The sequence below is a fragment of the Mus pahari genome, chromosome 3 (assembly GCF_900095145.1).
Source record: "Mus pahari chromosome 3, PAHARI_EIJ_v1.1, whole genome shotgun sequence".
In the NCBI taxonomy this organism is placed as follows: Eukaryota; Metazoa; Chordata; class Mammalia; order Rodentia; family Muridae; genus Mus; species Mus pahari.
The window spans coordinates 10,010,582-10,033,122 of record NC_034592.1 but is presented as its reverse complement, the minus strand read 5'-3'; the positions used below and the strand labels follow the sequence as shown (position 1 = coordinate 10,033,122).

The 22,541-nt window shown below is 39.5% G+C and overlaps 1 protein-coding gene across 4 annotated transcripts in view; it reads right to left on the bottom strand.

Moving 5' to 3' along the window:
* Pdss1 (decaprenyl diphosphate synthase subunit 1) overlaps positions 1 to 22,257 on the bottom strand; it is a 42,327-nt gene extending 20,070 nt beyond the window's left edge. Inside the window, exons 1-8 of one of the 4 annotated variants that reach the window (XM_029536497.1) lie at positions 21,836 to 21,912; positions 17,310 to 17,374; positions 15,991 to 16,055; positions 15,463 to 15,583; positions 9,907 to 10,037; positions 3,549 to 3,690; positions 1,892 to 2,003; positions 1,679 to 1,788 (exon numbers count right to left, since the gene is read on the bottom strand). In XM_029536497.1, coding sequence (XP_029392357.1) covers positions 1,679 to 1,788; positions 1,892 to 2,003; positions 3,549 to 3,690; positions 9,907 to 10,037; positions 15,463 to 15,583; positions 15,991 to 16,055; positions 17,310 to 17,318 — 690 coding nt within the window. In that variant the 5' untranslated portion in view covers positions 17,319 to 17,374; positions 21,836 to 21,912. Of the gene's footprint in view, positions 1 to 1,678; positions 1,789 to 1,891; positions 2,004 to 3,548; positions 3,691 to 9,906; positions 10,038 to 15,462; positions 15,584 to 15,990; positions 16,056 to 17,309; positions 17,375 to 21,608; positions 21,792 to 21,835; positions 22,071 to 22,219 lie in introns of those variants that run through there. The other 3 variants (XM_029536499.1, XM_021193598.2, XM_029536498.1) reach the window with 3 other exon arrangements.
* Between the last annotated feature and the right edge of the window lie 284 nt (positions 22,258 to 22,541).

Genomic DNA, 22,541 nt, shown 5'->3' with positions numbered 1-22,541 from the left:
AGAAACCCTGTCTCGAAACAAACAAACAAACAAACAAACAAAAATAATAGCAGCTAAAGGGGTCTGCAACCCTATAGGAGGAACAACAATATGAACTAACCAATACCCCCAGAGCTGTGTCTCTAGTTGCATATGTAGCAGAAGATGGCCTACTCGGCCATCAATGGGAGGAGAGGCCCTTGATCTTGCGAAGATCATATGTCCCAGTACAGGGGAATGCCAGGGCCAGGAAGCAAGAGTGGGTGGGTTTGGGAGCAGAGCAGGGGTGAGGGTGTGGGGGAGGGTATAGGGGGCTTTGGCGATGGCATTTGAAATATAAATAAAGAAAATATCTAATAAAAATATGCCTTAAAAAAAGCCAGGAATAGAATCCTTCTTTCAAACATTAAAAATGGCAAACATCTTATATTTATAAAATCAATGAATTAGCATTTGTGATACATAAAACTAGCACTATGGATTACTTAACTCCCTTCTATGCTGACAAGTCAGAGTTTCTGTTTGGCTTGAGGAGCTCTCTAAAGATTCCTGATTCCCTTCATAAAGATGGGAAACAAAGAACAGCAGTCACAAGTACAAAACCAGATACAGTGTGACACACTGTACAAAAAAGCAAAAAGGCAAGTTGTATGACACTGCTTGAACTCAGCACCAGAGATGCCCAATATCTTCCTCCAGTGGGTAGAATATGAAAGATGATAAAACCAAAGAAAGACGAGCTTGACTAATTGTTTTGCTTGAAGTAACTGCCACAGTCAGGCTGGGTTGTGCCCCAGTGCTTCTTTGAGGACCACACCTAACAACACATTCCCACAAATTTCATCTCAGTAAGACTGAGAAGTACTGATTGCACTGGAGGGGCAAAGTTTAACTAGGATCTCTTTTATCTTTGGAATGTATACTCACATTACCATAAATTAGAGGCATTTTATGGGAAAATTTTATGTAGATTTATTTATCAACAAGTATGAGGAATACTATTACAATCTAATATTATTTATTTATTTATCAACAAGTATGAGGAATACTATTACAATCTAATAGTAAACACATTTTTATTATTTATCAACAAGTATGAGGAATACTATTACAATCTAATAGTAAACACATTTTTCTCCCAGGTAAATATTTATGTGATAATTCAGTATTTCATAATTTAAAAGGTAAAATGTCAAAAATATCATGTGATAACCCTGACAAAGAGTTGCTCAGAATTTTATATATGTTTGATTGGGAAATATCTTGATTTCATTCTTTTATCTACAAGTGTGTGGCATGTTTGAGTATGAACACACGTGTGCCATGGCACGTGTGCAGAGGGTAGAACACAGTTCCTGGAATTGCTTCTGTCCTCTTTTAGGTCTCAGGTGCCTAACATCAGGAATCCGTGGCAAGTGCTTCTCTGGTGAGCTATCTTGCCAGCATAGACTAGGAAATATTTTGATGATTGATTCTTGGGGGAGGAAACATGACAGAAATGTTCATTATTTCCATACCAGAAGAACACAAGGAAAGTGAGAACATCACAAAGTGTCTTGGATGTAATCGTTTTTCTATTGACGTCTGGAATTTTAGGATGCTGTTTTAAGGTTCTCTAATTAAATGTTTCTAGGAGAATTAGTCACCAAGAAATAAATGTGGGCTTTTTTCAACTTGAAAAAAGACAGAACGTACATACTGCTTTACAACTGTTGGCTATCAGACTGGCTGTCTTCTTGAAGGTCTTCTCAAGGTAGTGGGCAAACCTTTCATTCTCATTTTCTTTCGACCCTAGCTGAAGAAATTCACCTATCAAGAAGGAGAAGGGTTACTTGAGAGATATGGTTTTACTGCCTGGCTAAATACCAGAATTGGTACTCTAAATAAAAAAGAAAAGTCAGAATCGACTTACCACGCACCAAATCTTCAATAACTTGGGCTAACATAGATACAACAGCTGTGTTTCCAATCCGTGCCAGAGCTATAGACGCTGCAGAAAGAATTAAATCTCCAGCAAGAACAGCCTGGAAAAAGGAGAATAAAACATCGCAGACAAAAAGTTCACAGCTATCTCAGTAGTTAGGCACTTGTCTCGCATGCACAAAGCCTAGGTTTGATAACCAGGATATTAATGTGCCCAGAACAAATTATCAGTTAAAAATTATACAGTCAAACTATATCGTACACTTTACATGCACATTAAAGATATACATCAGTACTACTCTGTTACACAGAAATGCTAGAGTTCATAGAATGTTTTACTCATAGGATTTCATGTTTTAAAAAGCTAGGCTGTCACAGAGAAGTGGTGGAGCATGCCTCTAATCCCAGTACTCTGAAGATGGAGGCAGGCAATTGCTTTGAGTTTAAGGTCTGTTTGGTCTGCATGGCAAGTTCTAGGATAGCCAGAGCTACAGAGAGAAAACCTGTCTCAAAAAGAGAAAAGAAAAAAGAAAGAGAGAGGGAGGGAAGGAGGGAGGGAGGAAAAGAAAGAAGGAAGAATAAGGAAAGGAAGGAAGGAAGGAAGGAAGGAAGGAAGGAAGGAAGGAAGGAAGGAAGGAAGGAAGGAAGGAAGGAAGGAGCAAGGGAGCAAGCTAGCTACGCTGTCTTCCACTAGCTATGTAGGCAAAGCGGACTTTAAACTCTTGATCTTTCTGCTCCACCTCATCACCATACTCATCACCACATCTCATGCATGAGATGTCAGTGGTTGAATCTAGGCCTTTTATATGCTGAGCATGAGTTCTAACAACAGAGTTACATCCCTTCCCAAGGTAATAGAATTTTCAAAATAACCGTTTTAGTATTTCTCTGTTCTCTATTATCTAGAATAGTGCTATTTAGCATATGCTCACTAATTACTCACCATTTTGCAAAAATTCATTCCAATTAAAGTAAATGAGAGTACTGACAAACAGGAGGGAACCATATGCTTTATGTGAAGAACAATGTAAGAGGGTACATTTGCTTTATGTGCTTTGGATTGTCTTAGCTATGTAAGACCGCCAACGGAGGCACATGTGTGGGTGAATGCTTGCTCACAGAAGGAAGGCATGTACATCTTCTTTTCATTTGTTCATCTTTATTCTTCAACCCATACATTATAAATCCTCAATCCGGTGTGGTGGCGCATGCCTTTAATCCCAGCACTTGGGAGGCAGAGGCAGGCGGATTTCTGAGTTCGAGGCCAGCCTGGTCTACAAAGTGAGTTGCAGGACAGCCAGGGCTACACAGAGAAACCCTGTCTCAAAAAACCCCCCCAAAAAATCCTCAATCCAAAGTACCTATTTTACATATCCTCTTCAAGCAATGCTAATAAAACAGGAAATACGTTTTAAAATAAATATACAGGGGCCAGAGAAATTCACGTAAAAACAACAGAGATTAAGGAGAATCACTGAGTTTGTTTTTGCAGTCAAGACCTATAGAGACAACAGAAACACTTCTTTGGAATTTCAAAGACCACATTCAAACAAGTATATTTTACAAGTCTGAAAAGCAAATGCATTCCCATAAGCATGTGGTTTGGTAAGAAAGATTTTTCAAAGTAACAATAAAAACCATCATACCTTTTTCTCACCCCAGATTTTATTAACTGTATATTTTCCTCTTCGAGAACTTGCATCATCAATAACATCATCGTGAACCAGAGTAGCAGTGTGGATCATTTCTGCAACTAAGGCTATGGAGCGCTGGCTGGCTTGCATCTCTCTAATTAACAGAAAGCAATGCTTTTTAACAGATGCCGCCTAGAACCTCCTCAGCAATCATCTTGTGAAAACTGGATATCGGATCTAGGATAAAGAATTGTATTTCTCTAAGAGAAACTGTATAAAAATGTTGGTTGCTCTACAGACCCGAAAGACCCAGCTCTGACAACCAGATTTCGATCCACGGAAGCACAGGTGGAAAAGGAGAAGTGACTCTTGCAACGGACCTCCACATGCATACCTTAGGATGCATGTGCCCTTACACTTCACACACACAAATAAATGTATTTTACAAAAATGGTTTGCAACGTATGAAGATTTTTTTGTTTGTTTGCATAGTAGTTTGCTTGCATGTATGCCTGGTACCATATGAATGCCTGTTCAAGGTCAGAAGAGGGCGTCAGATTCCTGCAACCAGAGTTACTGATAGTTGTAAGCTGCCATGTCAGTACCAGGAATTGAACCCAGGTCTTCTACAAGAAAAAGAAATGTTCTTTTCTGCCCCAGTATAAAAATGTCTTAAAGAATTAAATGTTAGGGCATGCATGCATTCTCTTTTTCTTTCTCTCTCTCTTTCTCTCTNTCTCTCTCTCTCTCTCTCTCTCTCTCTCTCTCTCTCTCTCTCTCTCTCTCTCTCTCTCTCTCTCTCTCTTTCTGAAAATAATCAAAGTATATCTTAACCAAATGCCACTGGGCAAAGTTTTAAAAACTATACTAAATGAATGTCATGACCAATAATTTCCTCATATTTAACCTTGTTGGGTCTCTAAATTCATTTCTCCTCACAAATTACAGGATAAGAATTCGCAAGAAGGAGGCTGGAGAGATGGCTCAGTGGTTAAGAACACTGACTGCTCTTCTAGAGGCCCTGAGTTTAATTCCCAGCAACTACATGGTGGCTCACAACCATCTGTAATTGGATCTGATGCCTTCTTCTGGTGTGTCTGAAGACAGTGACACATATACATAAAATATACTCATATACATAAAATAAATAAATCTTAAAAAAAAAAAAGAACTTGCAAGGTGATACACAATATTAATTTAACAGTAAAGTGGGAATGCCCCAAGTTCTTTTTTTCAGAACAGGAACTACTCCTTAAGCAGTCTTCTCCCCTCGGTCCCAAGAAGCTGGGTTTCTGGCTTCTTGTGAACCAGTCACTGTCATATCACTAGTTATGGGAACTGTAAAACACTGAAGAGAAATACATTTGAAAGGACTGAAGCCATCCTGAGCATTTCCCCCTCTACCCTGTTAAAAACTATTAGATTACATTGCTGAAGCTAGCCCCCAAGGTCTATTCCTTTGCTTGGCCATTTTTTCCTCCTGAGGCTGACTTTCAAAATCCAGCTAGCAAAGTCCAGCATTCAACAGTCCCCTACTTAACATGCCCAATCAAAATTAGACACCTTATCTTAAGACGGGTTTACCCTTTTACCTGTATAAACCACCGTTTTCTTATGTGGCAGGCCTGTCTCCTTTCTACCCAGAGGTAGTACTTCTCCCACATCCTCTATCTCCTGTCTTTGTCTCCTATTCCCTGTCCCTCAGAGGCAAAAAGATATCTTAGTCTTGGGAATCCTGAGCCAGTATTTTTCCTTTCAACACCAATTATGTTTTTTTGATATGTAATTGTAATGTAACATTTGACTCATGCACTAAGTGTTTATCATAGGGGAGCAAAGGGAGAGGCATAACAAATGACCTTTCCTTTAAGGACCTAAGTCAACATCTGCATAAGTAGTGCTCATTTTAATTCTTTAGGCTCAGCAGAAAGTCATGACAAATAGCATCTTGAAAATGACACAGGCACTCACTATACATAGGGATGTGAACATCTTCTAATCTTGCTTTAAATAGGATTTTAAAGTGTGGTACTGTGGTGGCCCATCTTACCCAAAGCTTAGAACTCAGTCTCAGCCTCCTAATTGCTTCCAGCCCCAACATCAATTGTAAGGTATTGCTTATTATATACTAAATATAATTATGTAATATGTAATATTATATAAATTATATCATTATATAATTTTATTTATATGATATATAATGTATCACATATTAAATTTCACAATTCAAAATAGCAGTTCCTAGTATTTCCAGATTAAAGGAGACTTTTGTTTTGCTCTTTTACTAGATATTTTCTTTATTTACATTTCAAATGTTATCTCCTTTCCCTCTGAAGCCCCCCCATCCTATCTCCCCTCCCCCTGCTCACCAACCCACCCACTCCCAATTCCCTGTCCTGGCATTCCCCTACACTGNGGCATGGAGCCTTCACAGGACCAAGGACCTCTCCTTCCATTGATGTCTGACAAGGCTGTCCTCTGCTACATATGCAGCTGGAGGGGTCCATCTATGTGTACTCTTTGGTTGGTGGTTTATTCCCTGGGAGCTCTGGGGGTACTGGTTGGTTCATATTGCTGTTCTTCCTATGGGGCTAGGAGACTCAAGGAGGAAAAAGTAAAGAAAAAGCAACAGCAGACGCAGAGAAATCATCACACGAAACCAGTGCAGTAGGGCTGCAGACAGCACAGCAAAGAGAGAGAAGGTTCTGGCACTGAGAGGTCTTGGGTTTGATCTCCAATACCAATAAAAGACACTGCACTGGTGAAAGGGAAAAATCAGCATTCATGTAGTTTTGAAGAGCTTGTGCTGAATCTATGAGCAGATCCTTAGGCCTGCTGTTAGAAAATATGTATTATCTATGGAAACTTATTAGATTCTGTTTTCTTTGAGTTGATACATAGGGAAATGGGTTTTTTGTAGTTTTAAAATATAAACACTTTTCTTTCTTTCTTTCTTTCTTTCTTTCTTTCTTTCTTTCTTTCTTTCTTTCTTTCTTTCTTTCTTTCTTTCTTTCTTTCTTTTTGGTTTTTCGAGACAGGATTTCTCTGGGTAGTCTTGGCTGTCCTGGAACTCACTCTGTAGACCAGGCTGGCCTCGAACTCAGAAATCCGCCTGCCTCTGCCTCCCGAGTGCTGGGATTAAAGGCATGTGCCACCACGCCCAACTTGCTTCAGGTATTACTTGGTACTGTGACACACTTCTGCATGAGAATACATGTAATTTTAGCTGACTTTCCCTCATACAATTACATTTTTATGTATGCTAGCTTGTATCTGGAAAACATGGCCACTGCTTACCCTGAAAACAGCATGACAGACGACCAAAATTTACAAACTACCAATAAGTTAACATTATTGTTAAGATGAAATTCTTAACATGTCAAACTAGGTCATTCCTTGGGAATGCAGGGCACTGTTCCTACTTCCTGCTGTGAAATAGCTGCCACACCCTCCCAGTTGAGGTGACAGATAAGGTAGCATGAGAAACAGTTTTTTTGTTTGTTTGTTTGTTTTTTGTTTTTGTTTTTGTCTTGAAACCTGGCTACACCCTCCATAAGCAATGACTAAGTAAACCATTCAGGACACTTTCTCCTCTTTGTTAGATTAAAAAAAAATTATAATGATTTTTTAAACATAGAAACAGGTACAATTCACATATACTAGTGGGAAATGTTACCAACTGGTTTCTAAGTAGATTTGAAGCCCACTTCCCAGGAGGGAATTCACACTTGGCACTATGAAGCCAGTAAAAAGACTATGGTTGAGGAGGTCATAGATACCAGTGAAGAAAACTCCTGGGGTTTTTGTTGTTGTTGTTTGCTTGTTTGTTTTTTGTGCTAAATGGACATGCTAGGTCTGTCAGGTTACTTTCTAAACAACTGTTTATGCCCACTGACTAGTACTATTGTCAACCTCAGGCAGAAAAGCCTCTTTTGCTGTGACCAGCAGTACCTGGTCAAAGTGATTAGAACAAATGGGACATCTACATCACAGCCTGCAGGCCTCAGGGATGGTCACTGGGGAGGGTGGAAAGAATGTGAGTTCATAAGGAGGGGATCAGCATGGGAAGACAGCACTCTTGAATTTATAACAGCTGTGAGTACCTGCACAAGAATGTGCCTCTCAACATCCTGTCATGGTGATAAATGACAGGGTAAGATCCTATCCCTCTCTAAGGATTTATGGTCACTTAGTGCTTGCTTGGGAGGGTTGGTAATGATACTCACTGGGTCATCTCACCCAATGCAGAACCAAGAAGGTAGAAGAAAGGCTAATTAGGGGAAAAGAGACAGAAATGGGGGAGTGGTAGACTTGATCAAAATATATATTAAACTGATGAACACAAGATAACGAAACTCATTGTTATGTGTATATATCAACGTATGCTGGTAAAATACTTTGGAAAAAAGAAGTTGTGGGTCAAAAGTATGCCAATGGGTACAGAATCACTTTAATGCACGTAACAATCATGAGTCAGGCCCACATGTCTGATGCTACCCCTATACTGTCTTTCATAAGCTCTTTATCAAGTATCACACAATGAAGGTACAGCTCAAATATTCCCAAACTGTGTTATATTCTGTGTTTTCTGCAATCAATAGCTTATAAAGTTTCAAGATAATAAAAATTTCAACTATAGGGAATAATGGCTTTTAAAAAAATCTTTATTTTTCAACACATTAATTTTAATAATTTAATGTGGGAGTGGAAGACCACATGCCACAGTACTTATGTGGAGGTCAAAGGACAACCCAAGGGAATTAGCTTCCTCCATTTACCATGTGTATCTTAGATATTAAACCAAGCCATTAGGCTTGTTGGCAAGCACACCCACCCACCAAGCCATCTCATTTACTAGGGAATAATGATTTTAGATAGTGGAGAAAATATTCTTTCGCATACTATATCTAAAATTCATAAACTATTTTATGTTTTTATTTAAAGAATTTCATCAGTGATTTCTCTAGAATAGTAGCCTTCACCTCAGGAGTAATTTTTTTTAATTTTTAAAATTTTTTTATTATTTTTTAAATTTTTCTACAGAAGTAATTTTTTTAAGCAAATTTTAAAAAAAATTATATTTTTGTGTGTATGAGGTTTTTTTTCCTGAATGTATACATTTGTGCCATGTGCAGAAGCCAGAAGAAGTGTCAGATCCCCTGGAACTGGTTATTAACAGACAGTTGTGAGCCACCATGCAGGTGCTGAAAACCAAACTAGGGTCCTCTGCTGGAGCAACTAGCGCTCTTAATTGCTTGGGCATCTCTCCAGAGGTTTTCGGAAAAGACACTGCTGGTTACTATCACCTGGGGGAACATCCATTAGCTAGAAGCCACAATGCACAGGAAGCATCAGAGCTGTTGACAAAAGAGTGATAGGGCAGCAGTAGTACTGACACTGAGGAAAAAAATGTCAGTCTGGTCCAGAGGAAGCACTTCTGTTCTGCTTGCCACATAAGTGAAAGTGGCTTAAGTGTTGGTTAAAAGGTTTTACTACATGTGCAGAACATACTGTGAGCCCCTAGAAGTCTCAAATTTCTTGGAAGCCAACTCTGAGCATGGCATGACATGCTGAACTGACTGGCACAGTTACAGAGTACTTTAGGCAGAGAAATATCTAAGAAGCAACATCTGATTTCTCATTTCTACAGCACCATCATTAAAATTAGTGGTAACAACTTTGAGGCAGTCTTTAAAAGTACTCTCTAGTTCAGCAGAACATGATCTACGAGAGTCTCTACTAGCAGGTCACTTGATATCATTATAAAGACATTTTGGCAATATGGTAGAACTTCTAACATGAAGGGGGCTGCAGCTCAGTGGTGGAGTGCTTACCTTACTTTGGATGATCAAACACAGGAATAGAGGAGAATAAGGAAAAGATCTGGCCATGAAAAGCAATATTTCCTTTAATACTAAAATATGTATGTTTCGATGTTTTAAAGTTTTATCTATACTGATTGGGGATAATTGGTCATGTTTTCTTTAAGCATTTCTCTTCTGCACAATGAGGGTCAATCCAAGGTACGTCCATGATAACAGCACAGTGTAGCATTAGAACAAGCTTTGGGTTAGCTGTCTGTATGTATTATGGTTAAATGGACAGCTACACACCTTGGGACTCTTTACTTTCTAACAGGAAACTAACTGGCTGTCAAATGTTTCTAATATGCTTATTTGCAACTCAAGTTTTATACTATGTATTCCTAAAAGTCTGTAAAACAATGCTTATTTAGTGAGTCAAAGTCAGAATCTACACATGGTTTAGTGAAGTCTTAGGTGCTGCTTCTTATGTGAGTAATTAATAAGCTTATGAAAGACAACTTTCCAAATTAAAAAGAACAACAAAAGCATGAAATAAAGTAACTGACCGGGTGTTATTATGATGAATATTACACGCTCGGGCCATTAGCACCACAATAATCGGTCTAAAGGCTTTTCCTTTGCCATCGAAGTAGTATTCAGACATGTCCTTCAGTTCTCTGGTGGAGATGTGCAGCTCCTGAAACACAGTTTCCTTCTTGTTAACATGGCATTACAGACATGCAGACAGGAATTTTGTTTTCATCAAAACTTCAATTTTATTTTAGTGTACTCATTTCAAGTGAGAAATTCAACACAAAAAGAATGTGTGGCTTTGCCCCAAGTGGTATGGTATTAGTACTTGGGCATGTACTGCCACTTTTCTGATGGGTAGCTAGTGACCATAAGACGAAAAACTGAAAGAGAGTGAGGAAGGCAGTTGATAGACAATATAATGTGTGGGATCCTGTGAAGCAGATCAAGAACCTCCCCAATGGGAGTCAACAGACAAAAGGACAGACAGCTAGGATGAAGTACAGATCAGTAAGTGTCTGGGCTGTATTAAGCAGATGACATTTCAAAGGTTCACAGAAGAAATGTAGAAAAGGCATGGTTTACTTAACTGTGAGAAACTTACTATTGAGGTGGGGAGAGATAATTTAGCGTTATTGTATCTGAGTTATGTTCTTGCTGTGAAGCCCTAGATGGCCTTGAAGCCAAGATCTTCCTGCTTCTCCCTATCAAGTTTTGGGAAACAGGAATATACCACTATGCCTAACTGAGACGAACACTTAAAATATAGAATCTTTTAAAAGCCCTGAAGAAATTAGGAATAAAAGGAACATAATAATGTTTATAAAAAAACAAACTAAAAACAATTTCTAACGTTAGTCTAAATGGGGAAAAACTCAAAAAACACTTTTTCTAAAGTCAGAAAAGAGTATTTATTCACTTTCCCCATTCTTATTCAATACAGTGCCTGGTCTAGCTAGATGAGTAATATGAGAAAGAAAGAAAAGGATACAGATAGAAAAGGAAAAGGCCAAATTATCCCTAACTACACTTCATGTGATCATATAAGACTCTCAAGACCCCATCAGAAAACTCAGAAATGATAAAAGTTACAGCACAGTAATAAGCCTAAGCAAAGAAGGGGAAGAGCTCTACAGTGAAAGTTTCATAGCAACAAGAGACACTAGAAAATGGAAGGCTCACTCATGGATAATGAAAATGGCTATACAAGAAAGGCTATAGATTCAATTCAATTATGCTCAAATTTCTAGTTACATTTATCTATGCACTGAATGATTACTGAGCATGTACATGTTGCCATAACAGATGTGAAGGCTAGAGTACAACCTGTCAGAGTTGGTTTTCTTCTTCCACCAAGCAGTTCCTGGGGGATTCAACTCCAGCTGCCAAGCTTGGCTGCATGTGCCCTAAGCCACTGAATGATCTCACTAGTCCTCTAATTATATTTTAAACAGAAATAAAAAAAGAAAACCCTTAAAATTCATATAGAAGCACAAAAGACCCCAGTCAAAGCAACCGTGAGTCAAGTTCTCAAAGTATACTCCAGAGCTACAGTAGCAAATCACAGTACTTGGCACAAAACAGATCTCCTTAAAGGTGGGTAGAATAAAGGATCCAGAATTAAACCCAGGTGCTACAGGTGCTCGGTTTTTAACAAAAATGCCCAAAACACATATACAAAAATAAAAATCCTTTTCAACAATCAGGGCTAGAACAAAGGAAATGCACATATAGTAGGATAAAACTAGAGTCCAATTTTTATCTCCAAAAAGACAACCAATGAATCAAATACCTTAACGTAAGATCTGAAACTCTAAAACTGAAAATACACAGACAATGCTTTAAGATATACATAGTTGATTTCAACAGGATTCTAGTTGCTTGGAAAATAATAACAAGAACTGACACATGGGAATGCATCAAAATAAAAAGCTGCAACTCAAAAGAAAGAAATGAGTGAAAGGACACCCTATAGAATGGGAGAAAATTTCACTAGCTATATATCTGGCCAAGAATCAGTGTTCAGCATACCCTGGTCACACTAGCTAACAAAAAACAATAAATGCTTGTGGGGATGTGTGTTCATATGTGTAATCCACATATTGTTGACAGTAATGTAAAGTGGTCTAACTACTATGAAATTAATATGAAAGTACCCACTCCTCAAAAAACAAACAAACAAAAAAAAAAAACATAAACTAGAAGTAGAACTTCATATGATCTAGTGGTGCCACTCCTGGGTATATACCTGAAGAACTCAAAAGTCAACATACCACAGAGATACTTTATGTCCATGTTACTGCAACACTTCACAACAGCATCCGGATTATGTTCCCATCAAGAGATGAATGAATCAAGAAAATGTGATATGCGTATACTATGGAGTTTTATTCAGCCTTGAAGAATGAAATTATGGTGTTCACCTTATTAAGTGAAACAAAACAGACTCAGAAAAAAAAAAGATGTTTTCCTTTCACTTATAGATCCTAATTTCTTTTTAAAAGTAAACACATGAAACTATGTAGAACAGCAGGGAGAAAGGGGAAAGAGTAAAGTGTCAGGGCCAAACTGTGTGATGTGCTGGGAAATAAAACTATGGGGAAGACGGGGAGCAGAAGCAAGTGGGAGGGGGAAGAAAAAAAAGACATGAGCAGTGCAAAGTATATATAATTTATGAAAATATAACAATGCCTGTTTTTGCAAATAATATTAAATAAAAAACAAGCATAAAAAACAGGGGGAAAAGCTATATATGGTAATGCATCCTTATAACTCACTAATTCTAGCCCATGGGAGGCTGCAGGAGGATGGTATGAGTTCAATATATGAGCTGGGCTACATAGTAAGACCCTGCCTCAAAAACAAAACAAAACAAAACAAAACAAAGCAAACAAAACATAAAAAAAACCAAAACCAAAAGACTGATTCAGTGGTTGGTAACAATAAAAGTCCAGAAAAAGGAAGAGATTGGTGTGGGGCAGAAACTGGGACTGCTGCATGGGGATGAGCTTCACAAAACCCTGGCTGGGTTTGACTTGATAAGAACAGAAAGGGTTCTCCATGGGTGTGTCATTGTTATATCTGTCACTCAAGAAACACATAGCTTCAATCAGAGCCATACAAAGTTATGGAGTGCAATTACTAAGATAAAGGCACAGGTGTTAAAGATAAGCATGACAATAACCCTTGCCCACAAGGAGTCCAGGGTCTAGATGGGACAAGATTAATAACTACAGTTAATACAATACAGTATAATGGGTAATATCACTTAGGGTAAATAAAACCTCTCTGAGAACTCACGGAAAGGCTGGTTCAGGCCAGAAGAGATTAAGAGAGAAACAGAAGGGAGGATATAGTGTGTCCTGGAACCTGAAGGGATCTGGGGGCAAGAGATAGACTAGAAGGTCATGGAAGAAAGGACAAGAAGGGTCCAAGGGCTTTTCCAAGGATCCTAGGTGATCCTGTCAATAGTCAGGGATACCAGGGAGAAAAACAAAACACCAAAGCAAACTATGTATGGGGAGAGAACAGCATTCCAAACACATTAAGTTTGACATAGATACTCACAGAGTAGTATGCTAAGTAGTTAGTTACGTAGGTTTAGAATAGACAATTCAACCTGAAATAGAGCTATCTAGGAGATTAAGAATAAAAATGACCAGTACAGGCAGAGACAGGCGGATTTCTGAGTTCGAGGCCAGCCTGGTCTACAAAGTGAGTTCCAGGACAGCCAGGGCTATACAGAGAAACCCTGTCTTGAAAAACCAAAAATAAATAAATAAAAAATAAATAAAAAATAAAAATGAACACACACACACACACACACACACACACACACACACACACACACACACAGGAGTGGGGGTTGTCAGAAGTCCAAACAACAAACAACAGCAGTTAAAGGGGTTAGGGTAGATGACATAAAAGAAGATCACAGATATCAACAGAGGATGGCCTAAAGCCCAGGTGACTCAGGAAATTACGGAAGCTACATGAACAGTTTCGAGGAAGGAAAATGGTAGTGAAAAGGGTTAAGCCAGGGGAAGAACAAAGCACTCACTGCGTTCAGTGAGAGGCAGCCCCTGTGATTTGGAAAGGAAGGCACAGACAGTGGTGGGGTAACGCAAAGGGGTTCAGATTCTGACCCAGTGCTAGGATAGTCCTTCTGAAGATGAAGACAGGCTGTGTGTGGTAGCACATGTTAATAATTCCAGCATTCTGGAGGTAGGAGGATGGTGAGTCTAAGGCTATCTTGATACACAGATAGTTCAAAGTTCAAAGTCTGCCTAGAGTTGTCATAGTAAGAGCTTACCTTAAAATAAACTAAGTAAACAAACAACTCAGAATATGAAAGACAGTGGTAGAATACTTCTCTAATCCTGCATTCAGAAGGCAGAACGAGAGGATCATGAGTCCAAGTCCAGCTTGAGGTACACAGGGAGTCTGTCTCAAAACAAAGCACCACACAAGGGCTTGGGTACTACTAGGTGACAGAGCACTTGCCTAGCATGTGCAAAGTCCTCTGTGACACTGCTATTCTGTTGTGAGGCATTAGGCTAGACTCTTCAGGGGAAAGATGGTAAATTCTAAATGGGGTACTAAGTTGACAAAGAGTCATACGAACATTTTGGAGAAGGATTTTATTCATTTTTAATTTGTGCTTGCATGCCAGATAACAACCTTGGATGTCATTCACTTTTCCATTTTAGAGACAGAGTCTCTTGCTGACCTGGAGCTCACCAAGAAGGATAGGCGGGCTGGCCTGTGAGCCTCAAGTACACATCTATCTCCATCACTATAACAAAAGTAAGCCACCAGGTCCAGCTTTTTAATACGGTTTTGGGGATCAAACCCAGACCCTCATGCTTTCACAGCAAACATTTTTCTAACTGAGCCAGATCTGTGGCCCTGTTTGAGTTTGTTTTTCACTGGACAATTCACATCAGTGTTAGCAACCTATAGACAGAGGGTATGTAATTGGCTAAGGTCATGGTTTGCTTTGACATGTGACATTATGAAAGGCCCAGGAGAATAGGCTTGCCATAATCCAATCCATACACTGAGCAGTGTTATATAATCCACATGACATATATATATATATATATATATATATATATATATATATATATATATATATATATATATATGTTGAAAGAAGAAAGTCATATTTGGAGCAGCTTAGCGATGACATTCAGAATTAGATACTGAACAGGCATATGTTTTCTGAACCTTTCTTTAGTTTTCCAACTCTGCACTAACAACTTTCTGTGCAATACCATGTACTCCATCCTCCATACAGTCCTGTCCAGCATCGGGCTCACACAGTTGTTCCTGAGTAACACATCAAACTCAGTGGGCACTGGCATGGCTGCCTTTTCATTTGTTGTTATTTGAGACAGGGTCTCATGTGGTAGCCTAGCCAAGCTTAGAACTTACGATATCACCCTGACTAGATTTGAACTTGCAGTGGTCCTCCTGCCTCAGCTTCCCAAGGGCTGGATTATAAGTGTGAGCCACCATAAAATGGCAGCATTATGTGTTCATTTCTAATTCTAAAATGTTACCAAGTTTCAGGAAAATAAAAGCCTTACCTTTCTAATGTCTTCATACAGACCTTTCAAGTCTCTCCAGCCAAGTTTAAAAGGATCACTGTATTTCTCACCACTCTGAGTTTGACGACAACAGCACATTGCTGGTGTCCTTTGATGAAACCTGGTAAGTGGAAATGCACATGACTCCATTTTAAAGTAATTCAAACACATGTGTATTTATATGGTGGAAAAAATGAAGCCAGCTTGCTAGAAATCAAATACAAATCTGCAAAGGTCACCATAATTCAAAAACGCATACTGAATTCTAATCTTGCTAAATAATACATTAATAGGTGATTCTAATGAATGGGACCTTGACAGCCAACACTGGAAAAGGACTATATTATGTTCACTGTATTCTGAGTAGAACTCAAGTTCTACTATATTCATATTTTTTGAAATGGCAGAGATCATGTAACGCAGACTATCATGGCTTTTACTTAAACATTTTGTTAGCTTAACCTAATAAAATTAGAAGCTTACTAGCAGTGATTATCTTTGTAGCTCTAATAAGGATTATAAACTTACTGTGATATACTATGCATATTTGGGGAGGCAGACGTTAAAATCTTCATAAGACTAAAATAGGGTATCTGTAAAACAAAAGTATGAAGAAACTTAAGAGAATATTCCTGGAAAACTCATTCATAACAACAAATATCCCCATAACTCAGACAAAAGATACTGTTCAGTCAGCCACTTATAAAAGGTTGGAAATCTTTTGTAGATTTTTTAGAGGAAAAAGGACAGAAGTTCCCTTAACTGATTATAAAGGTAACATGTCATATCAGAATACAGGGATTAGAGGAAAGCCGAAGTCAGTCCCAGAGTGGCAGGCCTGTAATCCCAGCTACTAATGAAGCTGAGGTAAGAGGATCATACGTTAAAGGTTGGCCTAGGCAACAGTGAGTTCAAGGACACCCTGAGCACTTTTAGTGACCCTTTCTCAAAGGTCAAAGGTCTAATTCCCAGCAGTGACAAAACAGAAAAAGCAGAAAATAAAAATATCTGTAATAATACATCCATTCCTCTAAAAGTTGAGTCCATATGTTAAGCTGTGTCCATATTTGTTTTTACCTCTCTACACTAGAAAAGATGCAGCAAAACAATTTCTTTCCATTTAACTAAGTCTGGTCACAGAACAGGGAAGCCTAGAGTATCTTTTAAATTCTCAAAACACACAAATGCCAAAAGTATCATCTGGGATGGTTAGGAAAAGATTTTTACCATTAAGGAAGGAACTGACATTTATACAATGCTGCCTGTTATTGTTATTGAACACAGTTGGAAATGGTGCTTCTGGGTAAGTAATGTTTAGTAAATGAATGGACTACGAATACAGCCCAGAGGTAGACTATGTGCTTTGCATGATACAAACAAAACACTACCAACCTCAAAGATCCAGGAATCACCTGGGCATGGTAGGGTATACCGGTGATCTCAGCACTTTGAGGTTAAGGGAGCAGGTGGAAAAAGTCAAGGTCAGCCTGGAGTACATAAAAAAGGCTGAGAGAGAATATCAAAGAATTACAGTTTAACACTTCTAAACAAATACTGATTCTAGCAATTAACATTACTATTCTTTAAAAAAAAAGAGAGATTTATTTTTATGTGTATGGGTGTTTAGCCTGAATGTATGTGTTTTGGGTTGACAAGGTTATACAGGGATATAATGAATTTATGACACAGGCATAAGATCATCCAATGTTGGTATTTTTCAAGAGGGGAATCTGGAATGTCAACAATTGCCTTTCTCAACTTTCTCTTCTAGAGAATAGTTAGGATAAATGATGTTCCCATATCGCAGATGTTTTTCAGAAGATAAATGATGTTGTACTTTATATTACCTTGAACATACTGGGCTGTGAAGCAGGATTCTCTGCTGAATTGTAAACTCCTGTTATCAAAGGAGCTGTGATAAAAAAAAAAGTGAGTCTTGTCATGCAAATTGCATTCAAGTGCTTGGATGCCTCCAGTTCCCTGGCTTCCTGCTTCTGTTCTCCTGGACAGATCAGGAGGCAACTTGGCCAACTTCTCCCAATATGCCTATATACCACATGTATACAGTGCCAAGGAGACCAGAAGAAGGTGTTAGAACCCCTTGGAACTGGAGTTATAGGCCATGTGGATGCAATTGAAGGCAGGTCTTTCAGAATAATGGTCAGCGCTCTTATCTACTGTCTACTGTAGCTTATATATTACTATTCTTAAAGAAAGGATGAAAGCATTTTAAAAACTAATTTACTAATCTAGTCTGGCAAGGGCTTTTATATAAAATATATGAAGACACTTCTTGGGCTGGAGAGATGGCTCAGCAGTTAAGAACACTGACTGTTCTTCCAGTGGTCCTGAGTTCAAATCCCAGCAACCACATGGTGATCTGATGCCCTCTTCAGGAAGACGGATGTATATGCAGCAGAACACTCATGTTAAATAAATATTAAAAATATATGTATATTGTTTAAAAAAAAAGACACTTCTTGACAAAAAGGATGAATATGAAAATAAAATGTGTGTTTCTTGATAATAAAGTGTTATATGTTTTAATTTGGTTTGTTCAAGACAGGATCTCACTATGTACCCCCAGCTGGCCTCAAACTCACAGATTTACTGTCTCTGCCTCCTGAGTGCTGAGATTAAAGGCGTGTACCATCATATCCACATCTGGTCATAACTATGGTTTTTAAATTCCACTTATTCATTTATTTATTTTGTCTGTGTATCTTTTTGTACATAGGCACATGCCATGGCACATATGTGGAGGTCAGAAGACAACTTGAAGGTTCTCTTCTTCCACTATGTGGATCATGAGGCTCAAATTCAGGTCATCAGGCTTGACAACTCAGGCTTTACCCAGAGTCACCTAACCAGCTCACTTATTTTAAAAGTTAGAAAACCTGGATTCCAAAAATGTCAAGAATGAAGAACTGACTGACAAGCATGATTATAATTATAAGCAAAAAAAATACCCTCAGAACTGTGTATATTGTCATCTCATTAAAAACCTCTATGTAAGCACCCAAAAGTAAAACACAGAGAGACAAAAATAGGGTTTAGAAACACAGGAACCAGTGCTTAAAGTAGTTCTTTAGAACCAAATAGGACTGGGGAGTGTGCAGGGGAGGCCTTGCTTTAGTTACTCACTTTTAGTATTTATTTTCTGGCTTTGCCTGAATGAACCATACATTGCTTTAGCTGTTAAAAGAACACAAATACTGACTTTGCTAAACAGTGGCCAGGAAGACTGAGGTCTGCTGTCTCCACTACGGCATTATTTATTCATTAAAATAGTAAGAACATTTATGAGCTACAGAAAATTATAATGCTCCCACAACATAGCAAGACTTCTCTCTTTTGATTTTTACCATAGGACAGCTCACTTTCCCCTATTTTGGAATGGACGTCTTGATATGTAGCACAAGGTGGCTTTGACTTCACAGTCTGACTGACTCAATCTCCATAGTAGCTAGGATTACAGGCCACTCCTCTTTACACAATCTACTTACTTCTTTTGGTCGCCTTAAGTAGTTCATTTATACAAATGTAATGCTTTATTATGGAACATATAAATAAGGATCATGCCTCCCACCAATGCTTTAAGACAGTATCTTATTACACAGCCCAAGTTGATACTGAATTGATCCTTATGCCTCGGCCTCTCAGGTGTTGGGTTAGCATTAGTGTACCATCCCACCATAGCAAGTGACATCTTAATGGAAGAGTTACAGCTATTCAATCTAAGAATTAAAACTGCATGACTAATACAGGGTACTCTTTGCCACTAGGTAGCTTAAATACTGTTAATTGCAGTCTTTAGAGGACAAAGCTTGGTGAAAAATATCAAAAATTTCTGGCTGGGCCACTTTGTAACATTTTTCTCTCCATAACTACTCTTAGAAATTACATACACACACACACACACACACACACACACATTATACATAGAATACACACACACATATATATTATACATACATATATATAATTAACTTGGCGGAGAATCCAATGTACAGCATACATTTATTTTTATTTACTCTGCAGTACTTGGGCTCAACTCAGAACTTTGCCAATGACTGACAAGTGTTCTACCACTGAACTCTTAGTTCTACAGAAACACAAGATAGTATCTATTCAATTATATTCTCAGGTCCTCAGCAAAGATTTAGAACAGTATTTATTCAAATCAACCTGTATTCTACTTAGAGCTACCTCGGGGCAGTGTTTTCTTTCTTTCTTTCTTTCTTTCTTTCTTTCTTTCTTTCTTTCTTTCTTTCTTTCTTTCTTTCTTTCTTTCTTTTTTAAGATTTATTTATTTATTATATGGAAGTACACTGTAGCTGTCTTCAGACACTCCAGAAGACGGCATCAGATATTGTTACGGATGGTTGTGAGCCACCATGTGGTTGCTGAGATTTGAACTCGGGACCGTTGGAAGAGCAGTCGGTGCTCTTACCCGCTGAGCCATCTCACCAGTCCGGGGCAGTGTTTTCAAAGGGAAAGAATCATGTATTAAAATGAAGCTGTGCAACCAGTTCTGGGGCTCACTGAGGATGGTAGTGAAAATAATTTTTCCACTTCAGATTCTATTCCCTCTCTATATCATTTACTCACTTTGAAAGTCAACTCTGCCCCTTAAGATGTTTTTAAGGTCTCATATAACCCAGTTTGGCATCCAACTCCTTCTGTAGCCAAAGATTACCTTGAACTCCTGATCCTCTTGCATTTTTACCAAATGCTAGTATTACAGACCTAGTTGAGAATTGACTTTTAAAACAAGAGAAAATGTTCAATCTGAATTAAAGACAAACTTGGGTGTGGCCACTTAGGTCTAATGCACCGCTATAGGGATAGGGTGGGATGGAAACTGAGGCAGGACTACTATAATATATCTGGGGCCATGCTTAGCTTGACAGTAAGTTCTAGAGCCACTCTGGGCTACAATACGATACCATGTTGGAGAAACAAATTTGGCTTAATTATTGTCCCTAAGTCTTGTAGTCCTTGAGAGACCTGAAGTAATGAAAAGCACTCATGTCTGAAGTAGACACCTGAATTCTAATATTTTTATAGTAGAAAGTATTAACACATGAATGAGAAAAACATGATGTTGGACGGTCAAGTAGTCTCCCTTTTTGCTCAAGGAAATGGATATGGATGCCAATAACAAAGATTCTTTCCAGAAAAACACTCTTTTTACAGATGATGTTTCTTTTCTTTTCCTTTCTTTCTTACTTTCTCTCTCTCTCTCCCTCTCTCTCTCTCTCTCTTTCAAGAAACAGCCAAGGCAAAAGTATTCAGTGGCATCTTGTGTTAGATGTCTCTCTCCCCAAAACATGTCTGCATCTATGGAGATAAAACCCCAAACCCTCTAAAGTCTAGCTTACAGTATTAAAATGGATCACTACAAAGCTGTTATTCTTTCTATTTAGATCAGCTTGCATTTTCTCTCCAAATTCTTTTTTGGATAATTCGTTTTATGCATCTACTTTAGTACAAACCACATATTTATAAATGCCACACATTTCCTACTAGTATAGTGTTTGATAAGTACACTGACATATGAAATGTACCAAATCTTACTAAAATTTAAGAGGTGGGTGCTTTTTTTTTTTTTTTTAAATGAAAGGTGAATTACTTATACAGTTACTCGGTGGCTGGAAAGGTCTCCAAAACCGAAAGTGAAAAACCACTAATTTCAAAAGTCAGTCTGCAGATACTGCCAGGTAAAGTCAATGGCACGGACTGACCAACCCAACTCACACAGAAGCGAGAGTCATTTACAGGGCTAAAGACCAAAAGAAAATGAAATTGTAACCAAACGCAATAGGAGAGTTTTAAGGAACCGCGCTTACTACTAAGACAATGATTTTACTTCAAAGAAGTCATAGGTCTCTCTTGACACCCTTTGGCTCTTCTCCTTCTAGTGTCCTTCCAGCGCCTTTCAGGCGTGCGTTCTCTTGTAAGCACCTGCAGCACTTAAGTCCCCCCTGGCTAGCATCACTTTGCGTCGCTACAACACCCTTTCCGAATTTGGAGGCTAAGTGGATCCGAAACCCGAAAATGCTAGGAAAGTGAAAACAGAGGTCCCTTTGACTCTGGTTGTCCTCCCGACACACCCCGGTCGCCCCGGCATCTCTCTCTCTTACCAGGGCTGCGCTCTGCCGCTTCCCCTACCTCAACCCCAATGTTTTCTGGATGCCCGATCAGCAGCTCCGCTCTTCAGACCCCGCGACTAGTCCCTCTTCCCGTGTGTCCCACCCAGTGGGGACTGCCGGCCCCGGCGCACGTGCGCATCCTCCCATTCATTCGATCTCCGGCTGTCATTGGCACGGTGACCTCTACGCCGCGCACAGCGCGCGCGTCCCGGCCTCACCTGCGCGCGGGTGTCCGAGGCCGCACGTGTTCCGAGAGGCTCCGCACAGCCAGGTCGTTCCGGCCGCGGGCTCCCGACCGCCGTCGGCCTCCAGGAGCAGCCACGCCGCCAGCACGACCAGCGCATAGCCATGGTGCGAGTCTGAAAGTCGCGGCGGGCGGTGGCTCCGCCTCTGCCCCAGGCCCAGACCCGGAGCCGGAAGCTGGGCACCGGAAGCGCGGAGCCACACCCTGTTCCCCACCCGGTCGCCTGTCCTCTGCAACCCTCCTCGGAGCCACTGGCTCTGGCCCGTAGCCGCGTCCGCTTTTAACCAGAAATGTGCGTCCGAACTGTTGCCCTACGCGGGACAAAGTGTGCAGAAATCTGGTTCCGGTACCTGCTCACCCGGAGGCCATGGTTTTCGCAATGCCCAGCTCCGAGTGGACGTGCCAACTTCCTCTGATTAGTCTCCGCTCGACGCTGAGGGTTATTGTGAAACAGAAGCTAAGCTGACCTCATCTCTTAGCTTTTGGACTCTATCCTGAAAGCCTCAGAGATGTATACGTGCATAGTTTGGCGGGTCTGTTCATATCTGGATATGGGAGACCAACTCTTGGGTGTAATGAACTACGCAAAAAAAATTTTTTTTCTTTAGTCCATCTCGCTGTGTAGACCAGGTTGGGTTCAAATTCACCATCCCTCCTCAGCCTACTGCTGCTGAGATTAC